The following is a 27,038-nucleotide window of genomic DNA, read 5'->3' as shown; positions in this document are numbered from 1 at the left end:
ATGTTTTGGCTGTGGAGCCTTCTTTGGGTGTGATGAAATCTTTCTTCGGATGCAGATTAAAGGAGGAGAGGATATTGTAAAAATCAGAAAGATCTGATACCTGAAGAAGGTGTCACAACCTAATATAAGCAATGTATCAACATACATTTATTTTTTAAAGAGATTTTCTGTCAGAGAAAAAGGAAATTCTTCATTAGCAGGTTAAGGAGAGAATATAGTTCTTCCCATTAAAATGGTTGGAAATACTATGCTTTAGAGCATTTTAATAATAATAATAATAATAATAATAATAATAATAATAATAATAATAACAATACTAATTCCTTACACTTATATACAGTAGCACTTTCCTGGACACTCCACTCAAAACTCAAAGCACTTTACAGGTAATGGGGACTCCCCTCCACCAATGTGCAGCCCCACCTGGATGATGCGACGGCAGCCATAGTTAAAAACGGGCACTATTCCTTATTGAGCTTAATGTTTTAATATAAGGTGGATGCTGCACATTGGTCGTGGTGGAGGGGAATCCCCATTACCTGAAAAGCGCTTTGAGTGGAGTGTCCAAAAAAGTGCTATATAAGTGTAAGCAATTATTATTATTAACCGATCTACAAAGAGCTTTTGATTTTTACATTGTGCAAAACGAATCTTATTTGCCAACATCTCCGAGCACACCATAGAGCAAATTAATTCTTCCGCCTCCCAGGGTTTTGAAAATACTGATCGCGTTGTTGTGTCCCATAGTTTACTTCGCATCTGTGCTCGCTGTCTGGATGTTACCCAGTTGCCTCCGAAACATTTTTGTAAAACTATATATTGTGCAGCTGAGAAGAACCAAATGAAAACGCCCAATTCAGTGAAAATGTATTAACTTTTACCGCGTACGACTTAAGTGTAGACGTTGATAGCATGTACAGTAAATTTATAACAGAAATATGATTGATAAAATAATGGTTTAAACTGCAAGACAACACTTGACCACGGCGTCACAGTACTGGCTCTCGCAGCAGCTTTTCACTGATGCGCTGTGTTGTGCATTTTATACATGGATTTCTGTAGGTGGAAGCTGGGTGATGTGACCAAGTACAATTCCAAAAAGCAGCATCTACTCTGTAACTACGCATAACTTACAGACCTCTAAGTTCTGCGATACAAGAAAACAGCCTCTTATTTGCAAAGCGTAATCCTCTTTGGTTCCACTCTGGGCCTGTGAAAATAGCTGACGTCCTCGCTCCTATACAGGTTCTGCAACCCTATTGGATATCAACCCGATTGTTTGTCTTTGTCGAATGTTTTCTATTCTCGAATAGGTCGTTGACTTCCCGCCTCCTGCCTGAACCGCCATTTTGAAACTCCGAGCTGAAGCTGCACGAAGAGAGGAGTCTGGGCAATTGGCTAGTTGTATTATCGGTTTTGGAGGCTTTCCTGTTCTTGTTTATAAAGGCGGAAGGTGGATCTTAGTGACCACCGCGTATAAAAAATAGGAAAACGTGTAATTTTCTATATACTGCAGTGTGCTCCATCGGTAAGCTTTAACAAGTTGTAAATATTTTTTATTTGTGGGGGGGCGGTACCGAGTCAACTGAGGCGAGCAAAATATAGGCCATGAATTTGATCACGCATGGATATTTAGCTGGATCTTTCGAGTGTGAGTTCGATAAAGCACACTTTATTTGTCATTGCTGTTATTCCGCGAGCTTAGCTCTTGCAGGTCTCACCTTGGCTCGGTTTGGGAGCGCGTGAGCGGTGCGCAGTTAGCTTGGCGCTGGAGAGCATGCAAAGCTCGGTTCTCTGCAGGCAAACAACGGCAACTTTTCGCGCCTTAGTTTTGTAAAACACATTTAGGTTAATATATTTTTGTGTTTCAAATCGGATTTCGCGGATATTTATGCTAGTTAAGAAGCCTTCCGTCGAGGTACGAGTCGATTATATGTTTTAAACGATTATAAAGAAAGCCCATGCCTGTATTATCGGGCATTTAAACGTTTAAAGAGGAATGCTTGTCTTACTCATTAAGTTAAATTAAGCTATTTAACTTTTGCCTTTTTTTCCCTGGCTCTTTTTAAAATTGGCGCCTTCCGTAGAGAATATCGCATTGAAAGTGAAACCCGCAGAAGTGGCGCTGTCACAAAAGCATAATTGACTGAGTTACTAAGTTCAGTAGTAGGCGGACTTCTGAATTATTTTTAAACTGTAAGGGCACGTGTCCATGTGTTTGTACAAAATGCAAGGCACTGAGGTAGTGTTTTTATCTTATAGGTTTTAGTACACTGCATTTTGCGCGACTGTTTACAGGAATACCTGTAAGTGTTTTGTATTAAAAATGACTGACTTCATAGGCGTTTGTAATACTGCCGTTATATATTTCAATATTTATCAGTGCCCATGTACACCAATAGTATTTGGGACACTTTACAGGGTAAAACTAAAATCAAAATAACGCTTGAACCCGATAAAGGTAGAGATAAAAAACGTGGGAAAAGCAAACATTAAACTAAACATAACTTTAGGTAAGTTTTTTAGTCTAGATTTAAAAACCGTAAGATGTGAAAGCTCACGACCCAAGGCACTTGAACTGATAAGAAGTGCTAAAAATGTCTAAGGGAGTGTAAAGCCCTGCTTTATACACAGGGAGCAATACGAGTATTACGCGTTGTAGGGATTTAGTGTGTAGGTCTTTAAAAGAGCTGAATTCACTGGGTAATAGAGAGCTTGTGATGACGTTTCAAAATTGGGGTGATGTGGCCAGGGAGCCTTAAATGCATTAGACGGAATGGCTCGTTTTTGGATAGTTTGAAGTCTGTTAAGGGAGTGGGTGGGGAGACCACTGTATGAAGTATTGCAGTAATCCAGCTGATGTGACAAATGCATGAATCAGACTTTCTGCAGCAGTGTCAAGAAAAGATTGATTTTCTGAAGTGACTTTATAGATGGCTTACAAAAAAGTGCATCACAACAGAGGTCAGGATCAAAGAAGACCCTCTATCCCCAGATTTCTCAAAGTAGGTCATAAAGTGAGGCTATGGTTTCCAAGGTGTAGGGAATTTAGTAAATGGGATGTATATGCCATGGGAATTGTGCACATTACCTCAGTGTTTGTCATAAGGAGGAAATTTTAGCTCAGCTGGGCCTCGGTTTCACTCACAGTTTGTCATAAGTGAGACGTCACATGAGGGAATGAATGGAATAGAGATGTAAAGGTAAATGTGGCCATCATAAAAATGAAAGTGCCATTTTCTTTCCAGTTAGACTGCCTAATGGGAGTAAGAAGATTAAAAACAGAAAAGGTCTTAGGATAGAGGAAGAGAATATGTCAGTTTTGGTCTTCAATGGCAACATATTGTTCCTGGTTTGACAAATAAGATTAAAACCAATTCAAAGCTGTTCCAGTTACACATCTACAGGCTACAAGGCAGTCTAACTGAATGCAGCTGTCAGATCTAATAGGACCAATAGAGAACTAGAGCCAGAGTTTAATTGAAGGTAGTTTAGAACTTTGTACAAGGCTTTCTCTGTACTGTTGGCTAATCTAAAACAAGACTGACACTAAATGTATTTTAAGGAAGGACAAATGAGATTGTAATTGAATGGCTACAAGTTTTTCCAAGATCTTTGAAAGTAAGAGAAGGTGGAGTATTTAGAGTCCTTAACAGTGACAGAATAGGTGCTATCGAGTCTGAATTGTTGAAATAATTAACCCTGTTTTTACTGCTTAGACAATCTTGGTTGTAATGTAAATCAGATCTAGTTAGGGCATCAGTGACAGAAGCAGGAGCACTTTTTTTTCCATTACAGAAAGCAAATCAATCTGGGCAGTGGCTTTGATAATACAGTTGGGATGTTAAAATGTATAAAAAGTGATCTGATAGGGTTTTGAGTGAAATGACTAATTCATTGACATTTACATTGTTTGCAATAACTAGATTAAGAAGTCCTTTGGTATGAGTCAGATCATCAACAAATTGAACTAGATTAAAGGACCAAGTAAAGGTTTATTCCATGCTGAAAAGAGAAGAAAAGAAACACAATGTTTCGGCTGTGGAGCCTTCTTCGGGTGTGATGAAATTTTTCTTTGGATGCAGATTAAAGGAGGAGAGGATATTGTAAAAATCAGAAAGAAGACAGGTTAAAATAAAGCCTGAACAGTTAACAAGCTTCAACCTAAATTGCAAATAGAGGTGATGGGAGGGGTTTATTTAAACTTTTTTTGTGCCAAACGTATACTACCAAATTAGTTAAGGGTAACATGTACCTGCATAGACCTCTTTATGATTTTGCATAGCTTGAAAATGGCTAAAAATAAGATGCAATATTATTTGACAAGTGAGAGTAACAATGAACTCCCATAATGCGTGTCGTCCTCCACAGTGTCTGATAGATTACATTTTTGTCAACTATCTAAATGAAGGTACATATGAAATTTAGGAACTGGTACAACACTGTATACTAGTTACAAATTTTACTTTTTTTAATTGTCTGAAGCAAATTTAAAAATACAACACAGATCGAATATTGATCTCAATGAGCCTGTGAGACTGCCTCGCCAAGAAGATTTTTCAGAGAAATTAAAATTTGTACAGCCCTTGAGGGCTGAAGAGTATTTAAATACACAGATTTTAGTTCCAAATTATGTGACTTTCTAAGTAATTTTAAACTTTCTTAATTGGTTATTCTAGTGGTCCCGGCCAGTCCTCGAGCTGTGATGTGTCCGCAATCCAGCTGGGCATTTAACAACCTGAAACCAGTCATTATTGGCTTAGTTGGACTAATTTAACAAGTTCTCACAGTTTGTGAGCTGCTGCTATAAAAACTTAACCTATAAAAGAAAAACAGACATCCAGGACCAGAATTGGACAACCCGGATCACATTTAAACTTTGTTACTAGTGCTTACTAGTAAAAACTGTAGGATTGGGGCCCTCCAGGATCAAGGCTGGACATCTCATTCCCATGAGAGAAAAAGGTTATAATAGGATACTGTTATTGTCCTTTCTCATTTCGGTTTTTCAGTATGTGATTTTTAAGGGGCAATTGATCTGCTCATATTAACTTATACAATTGCAGTACTTGGCAATGATGAAGTCTAATTGAAGAAAAAATTAGCGAAACGATCCCTAACCTCTGATTTGATTCCCTGTTTGACAAATAGTACAGAGTGCTATTGCATAGCTGATCCATCTCACATTTTTAAAATTGCAGACTGTTGTGTAGGTTGCCATTATTTTAAAATTAGTCTTTGCAGATTCACACAATGTAATGCATTGTAGGTGTGTTGTTTGCTTTACGTAGTTTGTAAAACTTTAAACTTGTCAGATTGCTTTTACAGTGGAAATCGGACTGGTTTGGCTAGTCATATCAGCATGAAACGCTTGTTGTTTGTGTAAACGTGCTGCTTTCTTATTGTTATTCTCAAACTACTACAACATGTAAATATTATTGACCAGTTGAGCTGGTTTGAACCGTTCACATACATCATACATGCATCAGAAAAAACTGTGACACGGGGTTCCCTTTTAACGTCCTTAATGGGGACTGTAAATTATGGACGAAAGTGAATTAATGTTATGGGGAATAATTTCCTAATGGAAATAGGGGTTAATGGGAACTTGGGGGATGTAAATATTAATATATGTAAATAAGTGTACTATATTCAATTCAATTCAAGGTGCTTTATCAGCATGACCAAAGCAAATAAAATTAACATGAAAAAAAATAATCTACAGACATTTACAACTAAGACATATCATAAAATATTTACATATACTGTAAACACATGGAGCATTATATATATATATGGAGCTGTATATGTCTCCATATAAATCAGTGTAATTTGGTAGTGATGGGGACAAGGATGTGATGGTGGTCTACAGCAGTATACATTCACATTTTCTTTGTAAAAACAGTGACTACTGCAATGACCCATTAAATTGAGCACTTAATTTTGCAGCACAATGCAAAATACTTTAAAATTTGACTTATAGTATTATACTATTTAAGTAAATAAGGATATCTAATACTTTGTAGAGTAAAATTAATAATTTTAGCTTATCTAGCAGTGTAGGCTTGCTTGCACTTTTCAGTGTTTTCAAATCAGCTTCTTTGTTAGGGTGCTTTGTGTTCATAGGCACAGAAAAGTAAAGGCACACGTAAAGTTGGCACAGAAAAGACGTACAAAAATTACACAAGCATACAGTTAAGTAATTCAATAATATAAATCTTATCAGTTTTATATAATAGAAAACAGTTTTGCAAGGATTTTGGATACATTTGCAATTTGTATGGTCTAGACTGTTTTTAGGGTGGAGTTAACATCGTTTCGACAAAGTTGGGGAATTTTTAGGTCCATGCTCACAAAAAGTCAATGGTGTGAAAATGGGTAGATGTATACCTGGATGCTGTTAAATGGGGACCCCCCTATACTGCTTGGATCCATTTGGTAGATCCAGAAGATTTCTATAACAGGAAATGCATGTTGCCTATATTGTCTTGAGTTATTTAGTCAAGCTAATATCAAGTGTATTTATAGGACCCCAAAAGGGTTTTTGTAGTGTGAGTCTTTTGTAAAACATGCTATGCAGTGGGTGTCTATTGTCTCTGATTTGTATTGTAAAGAAGAAATGCTGTTGAAGCACATGCTTTTTCAATAGTGTAATGTGCTTGTGGATCTGACAGGTAACAGTCATGTCAGGTGACAAAGGCTCGAACACAGAAGCGGGTGTAAAAAGGTCAGAAGAGGACAAGAAGCCGACAGAAGAGCCTCCGCAGAAAAAGAGACAGCCAGAGGAGGAAGCAGTAGAACAGGAGGAAGAAGATGATGAAGAGGAGGAAGACGAAGAGGAGGAAGAGAAAGGTAAACTCTTGCATTTGCAGATCTGTTTTACACTTAGGTAAAATCTTTCTCTGATAAGAGATGTTCACTTAATTTAAATCTGAGAATGTTTTATTAATGCAATCAGTGGGGGCTACAGCAAAAAACTCAGTTTTTCAGGAAATGAAGTTTCAGGAAGAGGGATATGTTCTTGTTTCTGTTTCAAGAGGTAACATGTTTGTGCTTTGGCAGTTAGGTTGCTGTTTTGTTTAAAACACCAGTATTTAGGGACTGCTCATTCTGGGACATCCTGGTTTCTAATGGTTGAAGCATTAACAGCTCTCCCTAATGACTGCAGTTGATCCCTATGTGGAGCAGATGTTGCGTGTTGTTTGACATTTTTTACTAGCCGGCTGTGATGGGAATTTCTTAAATCAAGAGTCAAGAGTGTTGCTGTGGTAAGGGTAGACATGAGTGCAGCAGTCCCTTCAGCATTCAAATAAGTGACTGCTGTGACTTGCTGTGTTGCTGTGACTGCAGTTAGTGATGAGCAAGCCTTGAAACTATTGATTTCATTGCACTTAGTTGCATTAATTTGCAGAAATTGCTTTTATACGAATAAGTGCAGCTAAATTACATCTCAATAGTGCAAAAACTGCGATTCTATGATCTGGAGTGCACTCTTGTCTTCTGAACTTGTTTATCTCTATTTTTCCCTTTTTGAGAGCTTAAATTGTATATTTTGTATTTGCCATTTTGTTTTTTGAGGTTTTAAGATGACAAAAAATGATTCCAAGTTGGGTGTGCAAATATGATCGACAAAAGTATTTCCAAAAATACCAATATTTAAAACAAAACTAAAGGTATGTTAAATGAGCATTGAAACAGTCAGCATTTAGGCTTCACACTTGTAGTTTGGTTATAAATGATATGAGAGCAAGTTGTGAATGGTTCTGTAGACGACTGAGCGATGTACCGAAAATTTACCGATACTGGCGTTGAGAATCTCTCACCAACCTAATTTTGCTTATGTTGGTATGTTTGGTTAAAGCTTTCCCCACTGGGTGCTTTTATGAGCAGTCCCCTTAAAAAACTACAACACCCAGTCATATCCAGTCAGATGCTTCTGCCTCGTCCAACCTTCATTCTTCATTCAAAACACAAAGAAGCATGAGACAACATGAGCGCTTATGCTGAACACCAGTCAGGTATGGATGGCTCAAGTACAAATGAAGACGATCTGGTATCTAAAAAAGATGCGGTGTCGGATCATTTGGTTGTATTTTGGCTTCAGCAAACAGCATACTGAACAAAAAGAAGTCGGATGTAAACTGTTGCAAAACTGTTTCTGCGCCCAAACGTAACACGAACAAGTTGTTGCTCACAAGAAACACAACCATGTCGTGGAATACGAAGAGTACATGGCCAAAAAAAAGAGAGACTGACAAACGCACTCATGGCCGAAGTCATTCCCCCCAAACAGCTGTCTCTAACACAAGCATTTAAACTCTGCCAAGAAACAGTAAAAATCCCAGATAGAACACCACAACAACACCAACACTAACCTAAGACGCATGTGGCAAGACATAAATACAATCACAAGCTACAAGAGCAAAACAAGCCCTGTAAGCGCTACCGACCCCCCTCTTCCAAACAAGCTTAAAACCTTCTACGCACGCTTCGAAGCTCAAAACCCTGAACCAACCACCTGGACCACTGACTCCCCTGCCACCCCAACCCCCACACTATCCAAGCTATATGTGTGGACATCACTAAGTAGAGTGAACACGCATAAAGCTGCTGGACCTGATGGTATCCCTGGCCTGGTACTCAGAACATGTGCCTGGCAGATAGCTGATGTCTTGACTGACATCTTCAACATGTCCTTGGCCCAGGCCACTGTACCTAGCTGCTTCAAGACAACCACCATCGTGCCAGTACCAAAAAAATCAGCCCCCACATGCCTAAATGACTACCGCCCTATTGAACTCACCCCCATCATAATGAAGTGCTTTGAAAAACTACTTATTCTGCACATTAAAGCCAGCATTCCAAAAACACTGGATCCTCTCCAGTTTGCCTATCACACAAACCGCTCCACAGAGAATGCAATCTCTATAGCTTTACACACCACACTAACCCACCTGGATAAAAGGAACACCTATACAAGAATGCTGTTCATTGACTTTAGCTCAGCATTTAACACCATCATACCCATAAAACTTTCTACCAAACTCAGGGCTCTAGGTTTAGATACAACCCTCTGCAGCTGGAACCTAGACTTCCTCACCAGCAGACCCCAGATTGTCAGGATTGGCAACCTCACCTCCAACACAGTCACCCTTAACACCGGTGCCCCTCAAGGCTGTGTGCTCAGCCCACTGCTTTACTCCCTGTTCACCCACAACTGTACTGCTTAGTTCAGCACAAACACCATCATCAAGTATGCTGACGATACCACAGTTGTGGGCCTGATCACTGACAATGATGAGACTGCCTACAGGGAGGAGATTAAACAACTTGTAGACTGGTGCCGAACCAACAACCTATGTCTCAACATCAGCAAAACCAAAGAGCTGATTGTTGACTTCAGAAGACAAGGAAAAGTTCGCTCCCCCATCTACATAGAAGGGTCTGCGGTGGAGATGGTGAATAACTTCAAATTCCTAGGTGTTCACATCTCTAAGGACCTTACATGGACACTGAACACATCCAGTCTCATCAAGAAGGCACAACAGCGGCTGTACTTCCTGAGAAGGCTGAAGAAAATACACCTACATCCACTGATCCTGACCAACTTCTACAGATGTACGGTGGAGAGCATACTGACCAGCTGCATCACAGTCTGGTACGGCAACTGCACCGCATCCGACCGTAAGGCACTACAGCGGGTGGTCAAAACTGCCCAACACATCAAGGGCAGTGCCTTACCATCCATCCAGGAAATATACAACACCAGGAGTCTGCAAAAAGCTACCAAAATTATGTTTGACCCCACTCACCCCAGTCATAACTTGTTTGTTCCCCCACCATCTGGCAGAAGGTTCTCTAGTCGACTCCAGTTGCACACAACTAGACTCCAAAATAGCTTCTTCCCCAGAGCTGTCAAGTTGGTGACGCCCCCACTCCCTTCCATCATATTGTGATCTCTCCTAACGTCTTCCTGTACCCACAATGACTGTACTCCTTCACCATTACACACACATGTAAGCCGAAATTGTACTGTCCCCTCGATAGCCCAGTAAAACTGTACCAGTCATAATAATATTTAATATTTATTAATTAACCATACTATTTTTAACCATATTATTTTTGCACTGTTCCAAGAATTACCTTGCACTGTTTTTGTCCAGATATATTTTCTCTGTTTGTGGAATTTTGCACAGTTTTGATTACTTGATTACATGTTATTTATGTTATGTTATTACATGTTACTGTTATTGCTATTATGTTACTGTCTATTGTCTTATCTTCTGTCCTATTTATATACTGCACCTGAGTGACTAATGAGAAACTTGTCATTATACTATGCACCTGTGTAAGTTTAATGACAATAAAGTTGAATTGAATTGAATTGCTACTTAATATGCAAAAGATTAACGCAGATGGAATGAGATGACTAACGCCATTACAACATTGTTTGTATGTAAGACATTGAGATCAGATGAGGTGTGTAGCTTTAATAGTTTTGAAAATTTAAAACATGATCTTTCAGCATGTCTTGTAATCATATAATTTCAAGGGTTTAAAAAAATAGTTAATTTGTCATTATAGAGGTAAATCTGTGAAATTATCGTGATATTGATTTGAGGTCATATCACCCAGCCCTAGTTCTGTATATTTTAATATGGTTAAAACTGTTTGGTTTTAATGACTTTAACCTTTTTCAGAGAAAAGCCTTGTAGTAGAAGGAAAGCGGCAGAAAAAGAAGGTGATGAGACTGGATTTCCAAATCTCCAAATCAAGGGAACCACTGTCCATTGAAGCAGGTCATCATCCAGTTTGCATTTTAAATTTAATTTTGTTTTGCAGTTATTGAAACTGTTTTTCTGTATTTTTTTCAGTAATGCCTCAAGATGTTAAGGCTGAACAGAGTGACTTAAGTACATCCAGTGTTTTGGGTTTGTGCAGCATAATGATTTTACATGTCATATCTGTTCACATGAACTGTATTCACATGTGCTTTAAAAAAGGCATTTCATGATAAATTTGAAGTTGTTATAAGGGAATTTGTTTTGCTTTGTATTTTTTTTGCATTTGTTCTCATCCCACTGGTAATTTGCCTTTTTTGCACTGTTTGACTAAGTTAAAATTTATCAATTGCTTTTTTTCAAATGCACTTTCATTAACATTTGCAGGGCTTGAGGTTACTTAGGGAATTTACTGAATTTAGCAATGCAATAATCAAGAAAGCCCTACAAACTGTAGAAAAGGAGGGGCATCGTAATGTAGAAGCAGTACCTTAGAGCAAGTGGAAGTGTGCCTTTTAGAGTTCTATGTACAGATATACCAGGATGAAAATGAAGAAAAGGTCTGTAAAACCTTTAATTCAGTCTGTAGTTTGAGCAGTGGTGATGTGGTGACATTTGTTAACTTTCAGACAGAACTCTCTGAATCTGTTTTGTAGTCAATATTTGAATGCTTTAGATAAATGTGTAGTAAATTAAAAAAATAAAACCATTGTAAAGCTATTTAATTGGGCAATGGACCACAGCATGTGGACAGTACAGCCTGTATACCTTGTGGCCTACAGGGTCTGGAATTCTGCAGCAGGAATGTGGGACCATTCTTCCATAAAGTGTTGTTCTAGACTATCCTGTAAGTACTCGTTTAGGTTCAGATCTCGTGGCTGTGTTATCAGTATAGATAACATCATGCTCATCAAACCATTGGGTGACCTCACAGTACCATTAGGTGGTGATTAGCATTGAATTTGCTTTCTGAGGGAAAGAGGGCACCTTGGTGTCGGTGTCTCCCTCAGAGGTACAACCAGAGCCACCTTAAACACCTTTGTTCATGAAACATCAGCAAGTTAAACTCTCTGAATCGCTGAAACAAACTGCAACAACCACCCCTCTTTCAGAGTCACTGAGGTCTCCTGCAACCATACTAAGCCATAGGCAACCAGGCCTGTCAGCATTTGTATACTTGACCCTAAGCATGGTGGTCGCTTAAAGCATGAGACAATGGTGTGGAAGTGCCTACTTTCAATATACTTGATGTTCCATTTACCCAGGTGTTTATGTTTTTGTCCATTTCCTGTATATTTAATGAGAAACCGGTACAACCGGTGATCAAACGAGAAGACACCAGCTGTAGTGCAGTAACCCAAAAAAATTTTAAATATGTGCATCTTCTGAGCAGGTTTAGAGAGAATCTCTAGGTATTTTCCTGATTTTGCCTAAAAGCTGGAAAGATTTTCAATTAGAAAGCGAAGCTGTCTTTAAAAAGACAGTTTGACATTGTAATGTATGTGTTAATCTTTGTAATCACAAGTATTTATACATTCACTGTCACCTTGATATTTTGTACTAAGTTATTTTAATGAATAAGTACTGTTTAAAGTATGACTTAACACTTTCTTAAACATAGTCTTTGGTCAGAAAGAAATGAAAGGGAAACTTAAATTGTAATTACATTTCTAAATTAAGAAGTTCCTGTTCATTTAAATTAATTTAAATGTAATGAGTGACATTCTGGTTTTAACGTTATGTATTAAAATTATTCAGTCAATTGACCTATACATTCAGTGCTCTGAAACTAGTCTTGGCATTTTTAAGAATCTTTCATCTTAAATCATGTGTTCTTCATAATAGAAATTACTGATCGTGACAATGCAGTAATTTAGTTAATAAGCCTAAATTTCATTGAGCACAAGTTGAAGTAGATATTTGTTTTACAATTTTTATTTCAGTTCAGGCTGACTGAAAGTACACTGTTGCAGTGATGTGTAACGCAAAAAGCCAAACTGGCTGGGGGTTGAAGTAGTTCAAAGTTGTGCTTGTGCTTATTGGTAATGTGCAGTAGCAGCACATTGTCCAATTTTGTATTTTGTTCATTACATAAACACTTTATTCAGCAGAAATCCTTGTTAGGAATCGGTATATTTCTTTTGGCCCTGCTGGCTTGTTCTCAGTTACTACCAATGGGGTATCCCCAAGGAGTGATCATGTGTCTGGAACTGCAGCATTATAGCCTCTTGTTTCAGAGTGATGCTGTTGTGCAAGTGCATTAATGGATGAATTCTTGAATTGCTTTGGTACTGTAATTGTTACAAAAACTCTAATTATATAACTTTTGTTGATTCTTTCCTTTTTCAGGTAAAGGTGAAAAGTTGGGAGACATCGAGAGAATAAAGTATTTCATAGGAAAAATTAAAACTCATGACCTGAAACCTCTTCACAAGCTTCTATATAACCGGCCAGGCGCTGTAAGACTTCTACCCTTTTCTCTTTATCTGTCACTTCATCAAAAAGTAATCAATCATTTAAGTATTTGTAAGTTACCTGTGAAAAGTTTGTGTTCTCTCTGTGTTCTATTTGGGTTTCCACCGGGTGCTCCTGTTTCCTCTCATAGGTTAGAGACATATTGGTAGGTTAATTGGCCCTGTTGTGACTGTTTGCTCTACCATGGAATGGTGCCCCATCCAGATGTGGCTCCCTTACAGTCCTGGATTGGAAAAAGCATTTAGAAAATGGATGAAAGATGTCCTAAAAGAGCTGTGTGCTGCAGTAATGACTCATTGCTCAAGGCTATAGCTATGCACCATGCATCTGAACTTATTGTGCCTTTTGTTGGCAATGATTAGTTTCTTGGTTTTAGCAATCAGAAACCCACCTCATAAAGTATGATTGTTTTAACCTCGCATCCTGTATATCCTTAAAAGTCCCCAGATAGTTTAATATAAGCTGAAATAGAATCACATTGTTTAGTCTCCAGAATCCAAATGCCTTAAAGACTGAAAGCTGGAGTACTGGAGCTGTAGTAAAATTATTTCGTTACCTGCTTAACAAATCGTAATATAACTATACTGTTAGCTTACTATAATGTAAACCCAGTCAATTTGATAGATTGTCAACTATTATAAACAGTTCTAACAATATTGTTAATTGGAATAATACAGACTGTGAAACAATTACTTCAGGTTCACATAATAATCTGATTGGATATTAAAGTCTTTGTGGGGTAATGATGATGCACTTATTTCAAAATAAGTGTCAGAAGGCTGCACTTGGATCTTAAAGAATCAAAAATACAGACGTGGCCTGTGTCATGGAGTAAAGGTCAATCTTTTACTGTTTTGTGAAGTCTCAATGCTCTCTTTGCGTAGGACGCTTGATTGGAAATTCACAGAAATATTGTGAGCGACAAGAAAAGAGTCCCACACTAGAGTTGCTGCCATTTTTTTCCTAAGTAATTGGTGAAAAGTTTTGAGAAGCAGCAAAGGTACAGGTTAGCTTTTAAGTAGTGGTTTTATTATGACAGACTTAAAAAAAATAGTAATAATGCTTGAAGATGGAATGTCAGTGTTCTTCTCCTTTAATGTTCGTGACCTGAGGTAACCTGCCTGCCAGATTTCTGCACCTTGGGGCAACCTTGTTGTGAAAGGTGCTATATACAAATACATTGAATTTAATTTCTCATTTTGATCATTTATGTTGCCTGATTTTAGACCTGCGTGTACAGCTGTGGATCCTTAGGGCTCTGTGTTAACCAGGAGTTCACAGTCCATAGTATCCCATAGTGTAATTTATAGTATTTTAAGATTTCCACTGCTGGGCTGTCTTCAACTACTTCTCTCACTCTTACTTTTTTCCCTCCAGTTCCCCCTCTTACATTCCATGTTCTCTTCTCAGGGCATCACTTCTGTTGCTGTTGCTCTTTACATTATGAACTGTTGAATTCATAATCCCTTTACTCATGTACTCTCCTTTCCTAGAACAATAGTTAGACTTGCAAAGTGAAACAGCTCTGTTCTTTCCTCTGTGTAGTCTTTGGCTCACCTTCAATATGGCTCTTTCCCTGTATTTTCACAAGCTAATGTCAGCTCATCAGTGGTCCCTAGGGTTGCAAGCCCTGCCTCACCTATTGCCTTTATAGAAAATAAAGTGCTTCCTTAGGAGCATGAGATGTCCTCCTCTGTACTGTACTGACTCAATACAGCTTCTTAAAGGCCTATTAAGGTCAGACACCTTTGTGTGTTCTTTTGTGTGGTGTCTGTGACAGTCTCTACATAACCCTCACTTAACTCACTGAAGCTCACAGGTCTTGTTAGCTAGCTCAACCATAGCACTTCAGAAGAAGCTTGTGTGTTTAGCTTTCCTCCACTGGGCCCAGGCTTGGTACAAAGTGCCCTTCTGTCTGACCGTCTCTTAAATACCTCTTTTTTTAGCAAGCTTATTTAACATTTTCTTTTACTTTTCTGTGGTGGTGCTGTGCTCTTCTATTGGTAATCCACTACTGGCTGCAGTTTGTCTGAATTTATACTCTACAGTGTTTTTGTCCCAAAACTGTTTTTTTTATTTAAAGTTCAAATATGAAACCCCCTCAGTGCAGTGTTAGAATATTTTATGGGCAAAAGAAAATATGTAGACAAAACTGTAATTGCCATATACTTAAGATGGTAATAGACGTGAGGAGGCCATTCAGAGGCCAGTGCATGCATCAGTTTCCGTAAAAGATAGAAATCTGGAGAATGTTTACTACTAATAAGAGAGAAGTGGTGTCCATTCTTGCCAAATGTCCGTTAAATCATAAAATGTTTTTTCAGGCCAAAAAACACTATTGTATGAGAATAAAATGTGTATTAATAGATAGTAGTAGTACTATGCATTCTTGATTTTGAGATTTAACAATTGTAACTAACCCCTGTGACTTAAGCGTACCTCAAATCCTGCAGATTTGCTCCTCTAGTACTTTGCTGCAGAGCTTACAGTGTGCTTAAGATAGGTGAATCAGTGGGCAGGTCAGCGGGAGCCAAAAAGCATAATTGATAATTCCAATTTGGATTAGTATAGAATTAAAAAAATAACTGCTCACCATGAAACAAAATTCTGCCAAATTCATTATAACTGCTGTATAAGTGTAAGTAGTCTTAAAATGTGTATGACTCTGAAGCAATGTCTTTTTTTTGCATTAAAATGTTCATTTGAAATATTTCATCTTCAGGAAAAGACTTTAAAGAGAAATTTACGTCTCTTCAATGGGTTTGCATTTGAGAAAAACAGTGACCCCTACAATAAAAAAGTGGAATCTCTTAAAAGGTATTTTTCCTGATTTCAGATTTTTCTATTTTCTTTTTTTTCAGTAATGGTGACAGATAGGCTCACATTACAAGTAACAGATATAAAGTTATGTGGTTTGTAGAGCACAGCTAGAAGGCTGTTGACCTCCATGGATCTGCATTTCTTAAGTTATCTGAAATTAAGCCTTTGCTAAAACTAATTGATAGATCTTGCGTAATTCAATTGTGGATTCTGACAGTGGCCGTCTATGTTTTTAATCTGCTATTTAAACTGTGTAAGTTTTGCTTTTTTATAACCTCATAAAAGGGTGCTCATAGGGAGGAATTGTGGATTTAATTAACTGATGTCTGGGACATGTATGAACAACTTGATGTACTGCTAGAGGTAGAACTGTTTTTGTGATAGTATAGGTTAAACGTAAAGTGCAGTTGTGATTTTGCTTGCCTGCTGTACATTTTGGCAGTAGAAACCAGAAAATTGAGTCTAAAGTCATAATCTTGTTGCTCATTTAATATTTTCTGAAGAAAAAACCCTTGCTAAGTGTATGTTTTTGTAATTTCTACAGGCTTACGAATGCAATGCTGAAGAAGTTATGTCTTGCCCTTGATCTGGAAAGAAATGGAAAGCATGATGAGCTTATAGACAGAATCATGACTTTCCTTTTGAAACCAAGGACAACAGGAAAGGTATGCTATGGTTTGATCTTTATTTGCTAAATTATAAGGATATATGTACGCTCCTGATGACCCTGAAATAACCACTCGCTGGCCTTTGGAAGCAGCAAGAACAGTATGTGTTCCAAATACGAGGAACCAATCCCATACCATTCTTTCAGCATGGTCACTTTCATTTGAGGTTGTGACAAGAATAGTGGCGTTTGGGATTGACTTGCTGTTCTCCCGTTTTCATAAGAATTGTCTTTTTTTCTTTCTGAAGTCGCTGACAGCTTGTGGGTGTCCAGCAGGTCTGAGAAGTCGCTGTTATAAAGCTACTCGGAAGCACTGGCTCATTCAAGCCTACCTTTCCCCAGAGCATATCTGGTCAAGTACCACTGCTAGGGCAATCCATGCTACAGTTCATTATTTGAACTCTGATCAAAAGCCTTCACAGGTTGAGCTATTTGGAAGTAGACTTATAAGAACAGAGTCAGAGGTTCTGAGGTTAGAATTATTGACACAGTCTTGCTCCTGCAGGAGGTTCTTTTGCAGAAATACTAGAGAGGAATGCACAAGAGAATTCTAAATAAAACTTTTTAATGTGAAGAAGTAGGACTGGGCGATATGACTTCAAATCAATATCATGATAATTTCACACATTTACCTCGATAATGATTAACGAATAATTTTTTTTTCAACCCTTGAAATTATATGATTACGCGATATGCTGAAAGATCATGTTTTAAATATGCGAAACTATTAAAGCTGTACATACCTCATCTTATCTCAATGTCTGTCATCAATCTTGCTTGTCAGTCTCTTTTTTTTTTGGCCATGCACTCTTCGTATTCCACAAGTGATGAAACAAGTTGCTCATGTTACGTTTGGGTGCAGAAACAGTTTTGCGACAGTTTACATCTGACTTCTCTTTGTTCAGTATCCTGTTTGCTAAAGCCAAAATATGACCAAACGATCGACACTGCATCTTTTTTAGATACCAGCTAGTTTTCATTTGTACTTGAGTCATTCCTGCCTGACTGGGGTTCAGCATGAGCGCTCGTGTTGTCTCATGTCCGGCACGCTTCTTTGTGTTTTGAATGGAGAACAAAGGTTGGATGAGGCAGAAGCATGTGACTGAATATTACTGGGTGTCGTAGTTTTTTAAGGGGACTGTTCATGACAACTCACAGTGATGAAAGCTTTTACTGTACATACTGACATAGGCAAATTTAGGTCATTGAGAGATTAACGTTCATATCGGTACATTTTCGTTATGTCGCCCAGCCCTATAAAGTTAATTTAATTTTTAAGCTCATGTGCTAACAATAAAATATTAAATTTCAAGGAAGTGTCTACAGAAAATTGTTTTCTTTGTTATATTAGTTTATGAGTGCAGTTAAAGGTTTTGTTAATAAATTTCTTAATAGACAAACTGACATAAGATGGATAATCACTTTGCATTGGCATTCTCAGTTTCGTATACTCGAAACAAAACATTAGTCCATTGCAAATGTATTTTTCTGTTTTGCAGTTTTCATTGGGTGACTGATATGATTAATCTTGCCTTGTATTTAACTGCATTCAACACTTTTTGAAAAGGTTGCACATCAGTCCAACACATTAAATGTTTTTTTCTAGACAACTTTAAGTGAGAAGGTCTCTGAAAATGGTCATTTGCTGCAGGGGAAAATGAGTAGTAGAGATGGTGGTGGCTTCCTGTGCTCAGTGTGGGAAATTTGTTTGAACTTTGGATTTGGACATGGGTCTCATCGGTTAAAAATGCTAACTCCCAGTGCCTTGAAGAACAAGCCTGTGTGGACTGGACTTGACAGCCTTTTTCAGATGGGGCTTATTTTCTCCTCCTACCATTACCAGCCTCTGCCAAAGAGCAAGAAGAAGAAGCCTAAGAAAGGGGAGAAAAGGGGCAACAAAAGCCGTTCTCCTAGCAAGGCAAAGGCCAAAGTGACAAAGAAGTCAGAGGAGATTGTGATGGAGACCAGCAGCGAAGAGGATGAAGAGGAAAGCAAGGAGCAGGCCTCGGGGAAAGAGGCTGTTCGGAACGTGCAGGAGAAGGAGGATGATGAGGAAGAGGTGAGCAAGACCTCTAGTGTCTCTGCCCCCCCCCCCTTGAGTATCTGGTCTCAAAGTGCAAAAGCTAGAAGTTGTAGGAATTTAGGTCATTCCACCAGATTACTTTTTGCTTCTGTTTTAGCTAGTCATGTTGTATCTAAGGTCGTTCTCACCAAGTATTCAGACCAGATCAAATTTATGTTGGCTTTAGTTGCAGCTCACTGTATTTTCAGAATTTTGTATGGGGATCATAAGATAACTCTTAATTGCATGAGAAACATTAAATCCATCAATATGGTCTGGCAGCCTGATAGGCTTCTGTCAGTTTTTCTTATATAAGTCTAGACGCACACAGTTACACTGAGAGGTATTCAGATTCAGAAGAGACCTCAAACAGAGAAGGTATATAAAATTAGATACGGCAAAATTAAATTGATTTTAACATGGAATGTGTTTTTTAAATATTGAAATCACAAGGAATTATAAGGAATCAAAATTGGATTTTAAGAGCATAGTGTGTTATACAAAACATACATCTTTGGTTAATATTCACTTTCTCTCCAAGAGCTTGAAGTGTTGTTGAAATGGATGGCTGATGTTTTTTTTTCCTGGACAACAGGAGAGCCCTAAACCTCAAAAAAAGGGCCAGAAACGGGGGAAGACAGAGAGCATCAGTGCAGTAACAGCTAGGGAGAAGCGCGAGGCTAAAGGAAAGAAAAAGGATCCGTCTAGTGATGAGGTTTCAGAGGTATCTGATCTGTCTTCTGAAGATGTCAGCTCTGATGAAGAAGAGGAGGTAAGCCTAAGTGCTAGAACTTTCTTTCTTTCCACAGGGACAAAGATCAATGGAAAGTTGTGTGTAAGTTAAAATGTGAATGTGTAAGTTTATTTAATATTTAAGCATAGTCGATACACATGCAGAGTAATCTAATGCTAATGTTAGTGTATTATACAGTGCCCTTCATGTGTTTTGTGACTGTAAAGTCATTTGTTATATTTGCTGTATACTTAATCTGAATTGGTTTGAAATGAAAAAATGAATATAAGGCAAAAGTATGGAATATCACCTTTTATTTCTGGGTATTTATATGCTTATATGTTGTACCACATTAGAATAACAGCACTTTGTATTCAGTCTGTGAATTGAGAATGCTCTTTATATGGTATTTGTGATAACCCCACAAAATTCAAGTAGAATATTGTGCTTATGGTTTCACTTAAAGAAGTCCTAAAATAAAAGTTACCATGAGCAACCAAAAAAAACTGATATTTTATATACTATTAAGTTTTGAATTATGCACTTACTGTTGGTAGAAGGATGGAGCTCAATGACAAGCCCATTCCCCCACAGTATGTGACTTATCAGTGTTAATGTCATGACTCATCTTGTGTTCACAGGCGCCCAAGAAAGTGGCAAAGAAATCTCCAGCAGCAGCAAAGAAGAGGCCTGCCAAAGCTGCCAGTGTCAAGAAAGCTGACAGCAGCAGCACCAAGACAAAAACAACCAAGACAAGTAAAGGTGGGGCTGCTACATCACCCAGGGTTTAACTTGGAATGTTATACTCAGACCTCTTCATGCTATGCTAAAGTCCTTTTTTCTCTCTCTCATATTATTGTCGGCAAAAGAGGAATCAGAAGACAGTTCAGATGATGAACCCTTGATCAAGATTGTGAAAAAACCACCCACTGATGAGCAGCTAAAAGTAACAGTGAAGAAGTTATTGGACAATGCCAATTTAGAAGAAGTTACCATGAAGCAGATCTGCAAGAAAGTAAGTTTCCTAATCGTTTGTCTCTTTGGGAGAGGCATTACAATGTCTTTAGTGATTTAAGCAGATTTCTCAACTGCAGAATTCTAAAATCACTAAAGCTTTGTTTGCATTCATACAGATGTAGTACATGTTTTTGGTCAATGCAAATTCAGTTTTAAAAATTTGGTTTCACAAAAAAAACTTGTATTTTTTAAAATTAGGCATGAATCTCATCACTGGTGCTCACATTACTCCGTGGTATGGTCACTGCTTGTGGATGAAGTCCTCTGTGTTTAATAGAACTGCCTAAAATCCACCAAACTGACATTCTCAAACATCATTCCCTTTCAAATCTGACATTCCATCAACGTGATGTAGCTGAAAACGTGCTAAAAATGTTTAATATTTTCCTCAAAGGAAGCTGTTAGTAGCTGTTTTTGACTTTCAATTATCAATTGGGAGTATTAGGGCTACTTACGTTACACCTGCTGTTGCCCCCCAGGGAATGGGGGTGGATGCAAAGGTTTTATTGACCCAATATCAAGAGTGTTGCTGTCCAGAGAGAGTGGCCGGCTCACTGCACCTCGGGCAGAGAGCACGTTGGTACAGAGTAGGGCCACCCAGCCTGAGGTAGACTGACCAAGGAATCGGCAGCTGGGTTTCAAAAGCAGGGACCCCCCCCCCCAGGATAGTGGTCTCTTCAAAGGATTCAGCTCTTCAACTTGGATTCCTAACGTCCGGGCTTAAGGAGAAAGAGCCACCCGGAGTCTGCTGGGATCACCGGGGACGCAGGCAGGTGGACTGGAATTGGAATGCATGGATGGCAGGTGCAGGACAGGGAGAGCCACCAGGGTCCAGAGCTGTGCCTAGTCCAGAGGGATCCTAGCTCAGGGCAGAGGGGTCCAACCTTTGAGGCCGGGCCCTCAAAGTAGGGGTGGTCATAGAAAAGGTGTGCCGAGTGCTGGGTGCACCAAAGACAAGGCCAAAGGAGTCATCTGCTGAGGTGCAGGTCAAGAAGCTAGGAACAGAAGGACTATGCTGGGAAGCTGGTAGGTTGCACGTGAAGTGAAGGTGTCAATGCCAGATTTACAGGGGGGCAAAAGGGGGTTTACGTACCCCAGAGCACCTCTGAGTGTTAGTGTTATGTGAAATCCATGATATGGTGTAGTGTAGCAGTTGGGTGAAATGTAATCTTGTACATTTTACGGGTACTTTCAGCATTTTAATAAAGCAGTTCACTGTTACTTTGACATTTAAGTGAATCTATAGAGTTAACTGTAAATTGCATCTCTCTTTGTAAATACACACAGAGCTTTATATGAGCTCTGCTGTCAGCAGGAGCAGCAGTAGTGTCGCTCTGTGAAATAATGGAAGAAACCGACGCAGCTCAGGAGCAGCTGTTTCTTTAAGATGCTGAGACCCCACATTCAGGGATGTGTTAAATTTTTTATTGAAAGAAAGCCTGAGATTTTTAAGTTCCAGAGCTGCCAAATGTACTCCTAAGCTTTCTCAGTATGAATTTAAAAAATGAACAGCTGTTAAAATGTGGTGCAGCACTATAATGCTGCTTCCGGTTTCAGGGCAATTACAGTGCCCTCCAGAATTATTGGCACCCTTGTTAAAGATGATCAAAAAAGGCTATGAAAAATGTCTTTGTTGTTTATCAGCTTGATTTTACACTGAAAATATGATAGAAATCTTAAAGTTTCAGTGAGGTAAAATTATCCTTATAAATGTGAGGTAAAAAATCCTTATAAAAAAACATTTCTCAAAAACACGTCACAATTATTGGGACCCCTAGAAATTCCTATGAACAGCGTTAGATCAAGCTGATAAACAACAAAGACATTTTTTTATAGCCTTTTTTGCTCATCTTTTGCAAGGGTGCCAATAATTCTGGTTGGCACTGTAATTGAGAATTAAAACTTAATGTCTGCATCGTTTTCATGGCAGAGAGTGGTTACTAAAAAATAGGCAAATCCTACAGGGAAACATGCTTCAGTCACTCAAGAATCAAAAGCTGAGTTGAACAAAATCAGCAATACAGCGACTTGAAGCACAAGTGGTCAATGTCACAATGAATTGACAAAGATTACTTGAATGGCTCAGTCCAAGTCCAGATTTGAATCGGATAGAAAACATATGGTGAAGTTTGAGATTTGTGATCTATCAACTACCCTAAATGTGATGATGTTGGCGGGGGTATGAATACATTTATAAGGCACCGTATGTGTTATACTAAACTTAACAGTATATGTACCACTGTCATTTTTTGCTTACATTACAAAGCAAGACTACTCTGCAGGATTGATGCTGTAAAAAGAGTGCAAATAGGTTCCTTTTTACAGATCTGTTTCTCTTGGGTTTTGTTTTTTCTTGTGGCTACAGTTCTGTCCTATCAAGCTGGCTCCCTGTGCTCTACTTCAAATTGTCTTGTTTGGTTTATCCTTGTCTGATATGACAAATAGGTTTCTTGTTTCTTTATATCATATTTATTTGTGTTGTCAGAAAGTTTTTCTATAATAAGTATGAAAACAAAAATGCAGATATTCAAATTTCTCTGGTGTTTTCTGTTCACTTTAGGTGGCAGCTACTGAGTAGGATTTTCATATACATTAGGTTGAAGGTTGTTTACAATAAGATTTGTGCAAAACCTTGACTGAACTCTTACATTATCAAATCCAATCTGAAAAGCACAGGGAGTACAAGCAAGTCAAATGAAAAGAGCTAACAGTATCTCGTTGGGTCCTAAAAAGGGCAGGCCTTATTCACACTGATTGGTTCAGTGTTTTATATAACCTTAGTGCAGCCTTGTGTGTGGAAATGTGATCGTTGAAATCCACAAACCTGTTTCTCTTAACCAAAGCCATAAGTGAATCAGTGACGTAAGGTATATTAAAGGTATATATAAGTATTTTCTAGGACACGTGACAATTGTACTCTTAGCCAGCATAAAATATCATTTCCAAATCTTTCAGGTATACGAGAGTTATCCTGACCATGATTTGTCCAGCAGGAAAGATTTCATTAAAACAACAGTAAAGGAGGTGAGTATTTTGAGATTAAGATAAATCACGCAGCTTATAGAAGCAGAAGATTGTAACACTAACTTTTTTTAGGTTGACCGAGATGTGTAAAAATGCTCAGTTTTAGTTATCTTAATGTCGTGATGTTTGGGTAATACAATTGAACTTATTACATGTTCAGCCAGCTGAAATATTTTTAGTATATCCTTTATATTTTTATATTTTAATATTAATATTTAATATTAATATTTTCTCCATTTACTTGCAACAAATAAGATATCCTGCCAAGTCTGTGTTCTTTCATGAAACAGCTGGATGAGATTTGTGGATCAGTTAGCTACTAACAAAAAAGCTAGATGGTTGAAAGGCCTTTTCTGTTTTGTAACCTTACATTTGGAATTTCCCTGTTATTTATTGTACAGCTGTTTGGAATTTATGTTGGTTTTAAAGGGGAACTTATTGCTCTTGATTTTGAGACATTTAGGCTGACAACTACTAGTTTCTTGTTAACTGTACATGCAGATCATGTTGGAACATTTCTGCGGTGAAATGTCTGCTGCACAGCCTGTACTTATTCACTCGCACAGTGCCATTACATTAGTAATTACAGTGACTAGTAAGCAGGAAGGACCGCATCATGTCACAATTTGTGGGAATTTGAATGGACTTTGTGACAACATGGCGATTTATAGTACTTTCACAAGATTTTGTGCTTAATTCCTAATTGTGAATTTCAGGAATTAACAAGAAGTTCACAAAATTCCAAGATTTAATAAGCAGTCTGAGAAGTTGAAACTGCAGTTCCCCTTTAAGGAATAGCTCTTGGGCTGTAACACATGAGCATACTCTGCTGACATGCTGGCCTTTCAGAGCCATTTATCTTTTGATGCACTGAGAGTTTTCCAGTACCTGACTGGAGAGTTATGCCAATCTGACGAGTGATGCCTTTCTCTTTGACATCACTCCAAGTATGCAGGCTTCTGGCAAGTTGCGCAAGCCGCTGTCTGATAGAAAGCTTGAAGGCTCCCTTGTTGAGTCCTGTGTTGTCTGATTCTGTCTGTCCTCCCCAACCCATTTTTATGAGAACGCTACACATTTTTAACAGTATTTCTGTTGCAGCCAGGAAATATCAACCATTAAGAAAAGCAAGTATATACTGAACATATTGTACATTTTAGTCGCAAAAGTTTTTTCTGGTATAGTTTCTCCTGGATTTAACCACAGTTTAGATCCAAAAAAATAATCCACCCAATACATTTTCATCCTGCTGTTACTCAGGCTTCTGTATTTGGGCAGCTTTTTTTCCTTCCTGTTGCTTTCTTCTTTCTTTCTGTTGCTGTTTCTGATAGCCAAGATAGATTAAAAAAGGTCTGCAAACCTGTGCCAAAGGAAATATGAACAATTGACACGCATTTGTGAAATAGTTGGTATATTGTAATAGCAAAACAACAGTACCCAGAATGATGCAAGACACTATCTCCAGGGTTAGCCTTGGTTTTAGTCCCAGGGTTAATCTATTTGTGTGCCGTAACAGGGGGAATCCCAGTCACAGTTGAACAGTTTGGGGCATTACCCAGACTCAAACTAGCAATGTGATTTTAACCAGAGTTTTCCTCAGGATGTAAAATAGCTTACCATATATTTTACTTTTTCAGCTGATCTCCTGATGAAACATCTGGAACACCTGTGCTGTGAGCATAATGGGCGAAAGGAAAACCAGGATTTTTAGGAAGGATCACATCTGAATTTTTTAATACCAGCAAAGAAAAAGAATGTATTGACTTTGTACTTGTGTTTTAAGTATTTTAAAAACATGCTCTGTTCTTGTCTTAAGCTGCTCATGTAAATAGCTTCTTGTGAACTGTTTTTTCTAATGTTTTTATATTAGTTGGATGGCGACCTTCATTACAGCTAAGCTTGGAACTTTTGTATTCTTACATGTACTTACCAGTAACTATTGAAAGAGGTGTAAATTTGAATATATTGGGCTATGAATAACCTGCTTGCTGTGTGGTTTAGGCACAGCTTTATTATTTTTTTCTGGATGCATATAGTTTTTAAAAAAGAGGGGCATGGGTGGCAGTGAGGAGTGTTACATGATGAGCAAAGCTGGGTCTACAAAGGGGGATTTTTCATTTTTCCAGACCTGAATGAGATGCTGTGTCAATCTGCTGTTGCATGGTTGACAGCCTTCTTTGTGTAAATTTGTTTCTGTGTATGTTGGGGGTGGCGTGCATCCCCCTTTTCATTCTCTACTAGCATGAAGTTGATGTTGAAATGGCAGGTCATTTGCAGGTGCCATTACATTGATTTAAGACAGGTGTTGTAGGATGATGGTTGAAATGGAAACCCAGCTGAAACTTGGAACTTGGTCTGTCTGACAAGCAGCAAACAGTGTATGATGGAGGCTTTCTGTTTGTAGATGCTTCTCGTGTTTGTAGGTGAGTTTTGATTTAATCGGAGTCTAATCTGAAATTGGAGAAGGGTTTAATTCCTGATTCCTATTAGCAAAAAATGATGCATGTACATTTGTAGTGCCATTCACAAATCAAAAAGGCATCTCTGTTCCCATTTTTGTATTTGCTTATTAGTGGTGTTTTTCATGTTGTATGTATACATGCAGTTAAGATGGAAGTCTAAACATGTTACCAACCATTAAAACATGCAGTTTTGTTTTAAAATGCTTTACAGCTGTTGCAACTATCTTTGTATCCATCCCATCTTTTGGTGACAGCACTTTGAAGTTGTCTTTTACATGAAAATGAATTCCATTTTGCTAAAAATGCCACATTTGTGATAATACTTGATGCCATACAGAATGTTTCTTTTAAGGTGGTGAGTAATGATTTAAACAGAGGACACCTTAAAAACATGGTCTCTAGGTGGCAAGATAAAGGGATGGGTTTGGCAGTGATGATTTTTCATTTTATCCTGGTTTAAAAAAACTTCCAATTGGAAATTTTGGATTTTATTTTTATACCAAAATCATTTGAATTGTTGAACAATAACTTGATCTTTACTTTTTATTAAAATCCATAAAAATGTGTTGTCTGCTTCTCTCTGGTGGAAGTGTACTAGTTCTGAATTGTCCATTATTTGTTTTAATGCTAGGGTTAAGGGTAAAGTACCAGATCCATTGAACTAGAAACAGCCTCATCACTCTGCATGTATATAATACTTGTGTATTTAAAATACAAAAGAAAAGGCTGCCAGTTTAATAAATCATCATGACCAATTTCTTCCAATGGCATGCTTTGATATTGCATTAATTGGTAATATAACTTTGCAGCAAAAAAACAAAATATGGCTTTAATGTTAGCCATGGGAACTATTTATTTTTCCAAACTCACATTTTCAATATTTGTAAAAGGTAAAGGCTCTGGAAGAGGCCAAGTCACTGAAAGATTATAAAGTGAATAACAAAAACTGAATTCAAACTTTCTTTAACTTTTTTATGAAATGTACAATTTTCATGTATAT

General features: G+C 38.0%; 1 protein-coding gene across 3 annotated transcripts; it reads left to right on the top strand.

Annotated features, from left to right (window-relative positions):
• Positions 1–1,333: 1,333 nt before the first annotated feature.
• dek (DEK proto-oncogene) lies at positions 1,334–26,602 on the top strand. 3 transcript variants are annotated; one of them, XM_015357420.2, is made up of 12 exons: positions 1,334–1,528; positions 6,675–6,852; positions 10,701–10,799; positions 13,131–13,240; positions 15,979–16,073; positions 16,621–16,741; positions 18,587–18,802; positions 19,401–19,577; positions 20,180–20,300; positions 20,408–20,553; positions 23,511–23,579; positions 25,214–26,602. In XM_015357420.2, exons 2-12 carry the CDS (start codon positions 6,684–6,686, stop codon positions 25,223–25,225), a joined length of 1,335 nt encoding a protein of 444 aa, XP_015212906.1. In that variant the 5' UTR covers positions 1,334–1,528; positions 6,675–6,683; the 3' UTR covers positions 25,226–26,602. The 3 variants fall into 3 exon arrangements, with proteins under 3 accessions (XP_015212906.1, XP_015212905.1, XP_015212908.1); XM_015357419.2 differs by lacking the exon at positions 1,334–1,528 and adding an exon at positions 2,919–3,005; XM_015357422.2 differs by lacking the exons at positions 1,334–1,528; positions 6,675–6,852; positions 10,701–10,799 and adding an exon at positions 10,958–11,628.
• Positions 26,603–27,038: the final 436 nt, after the last annotated feature.

The sequence above is a fragment of the Lepisosteus oculatus genome, chromosome 10, assembly GCF_040954835.1.
Source record: "Lepisosteus oculatus isolate fLepOcu1 chromosome 10, fLepOcu1.hap2, whole genome shotgun sequence".
NCBI classification, from domain to species: Eukaryota; Metazoa; Chordata; class Actinopteri; order Semionotiformes; family Lepisosteidae; genus Lepisosteus; species Lepisosteus oculatus.
Note: the sequence above shows the minus strand (reverse complement) of the source record. Positions and strands in the feature narration are given on the sequence as shown.

What these genes read in the sequence shown, in the direction of transcription:
- dek (XM_015357419.2), top strand. Translation starts at nt 2,934, where the DNA reads ATGGCTTACAAAAAAGTGCATCACAACAGAGGTCAGGATCAAAGAAGA. An exon ending in CTATCCCCAGATTTCTCAAA is followed by an intron (nt 3,006 to 6,674) that starts GTAGGTCATAAA and finishes TGGATCTGACAG; the next exon opens with GTAACAGTCATGTCAGGTGA. An exon ending in GCTCTGATGAAGAAGAGGAG is followed by an intron (nt 19,578 to 20,179) that starts GTAAGCCTAAGT and finishes TTGTGTTCACAG; the next exon opens with GCGCCCAAGAAAGTGGCAAA.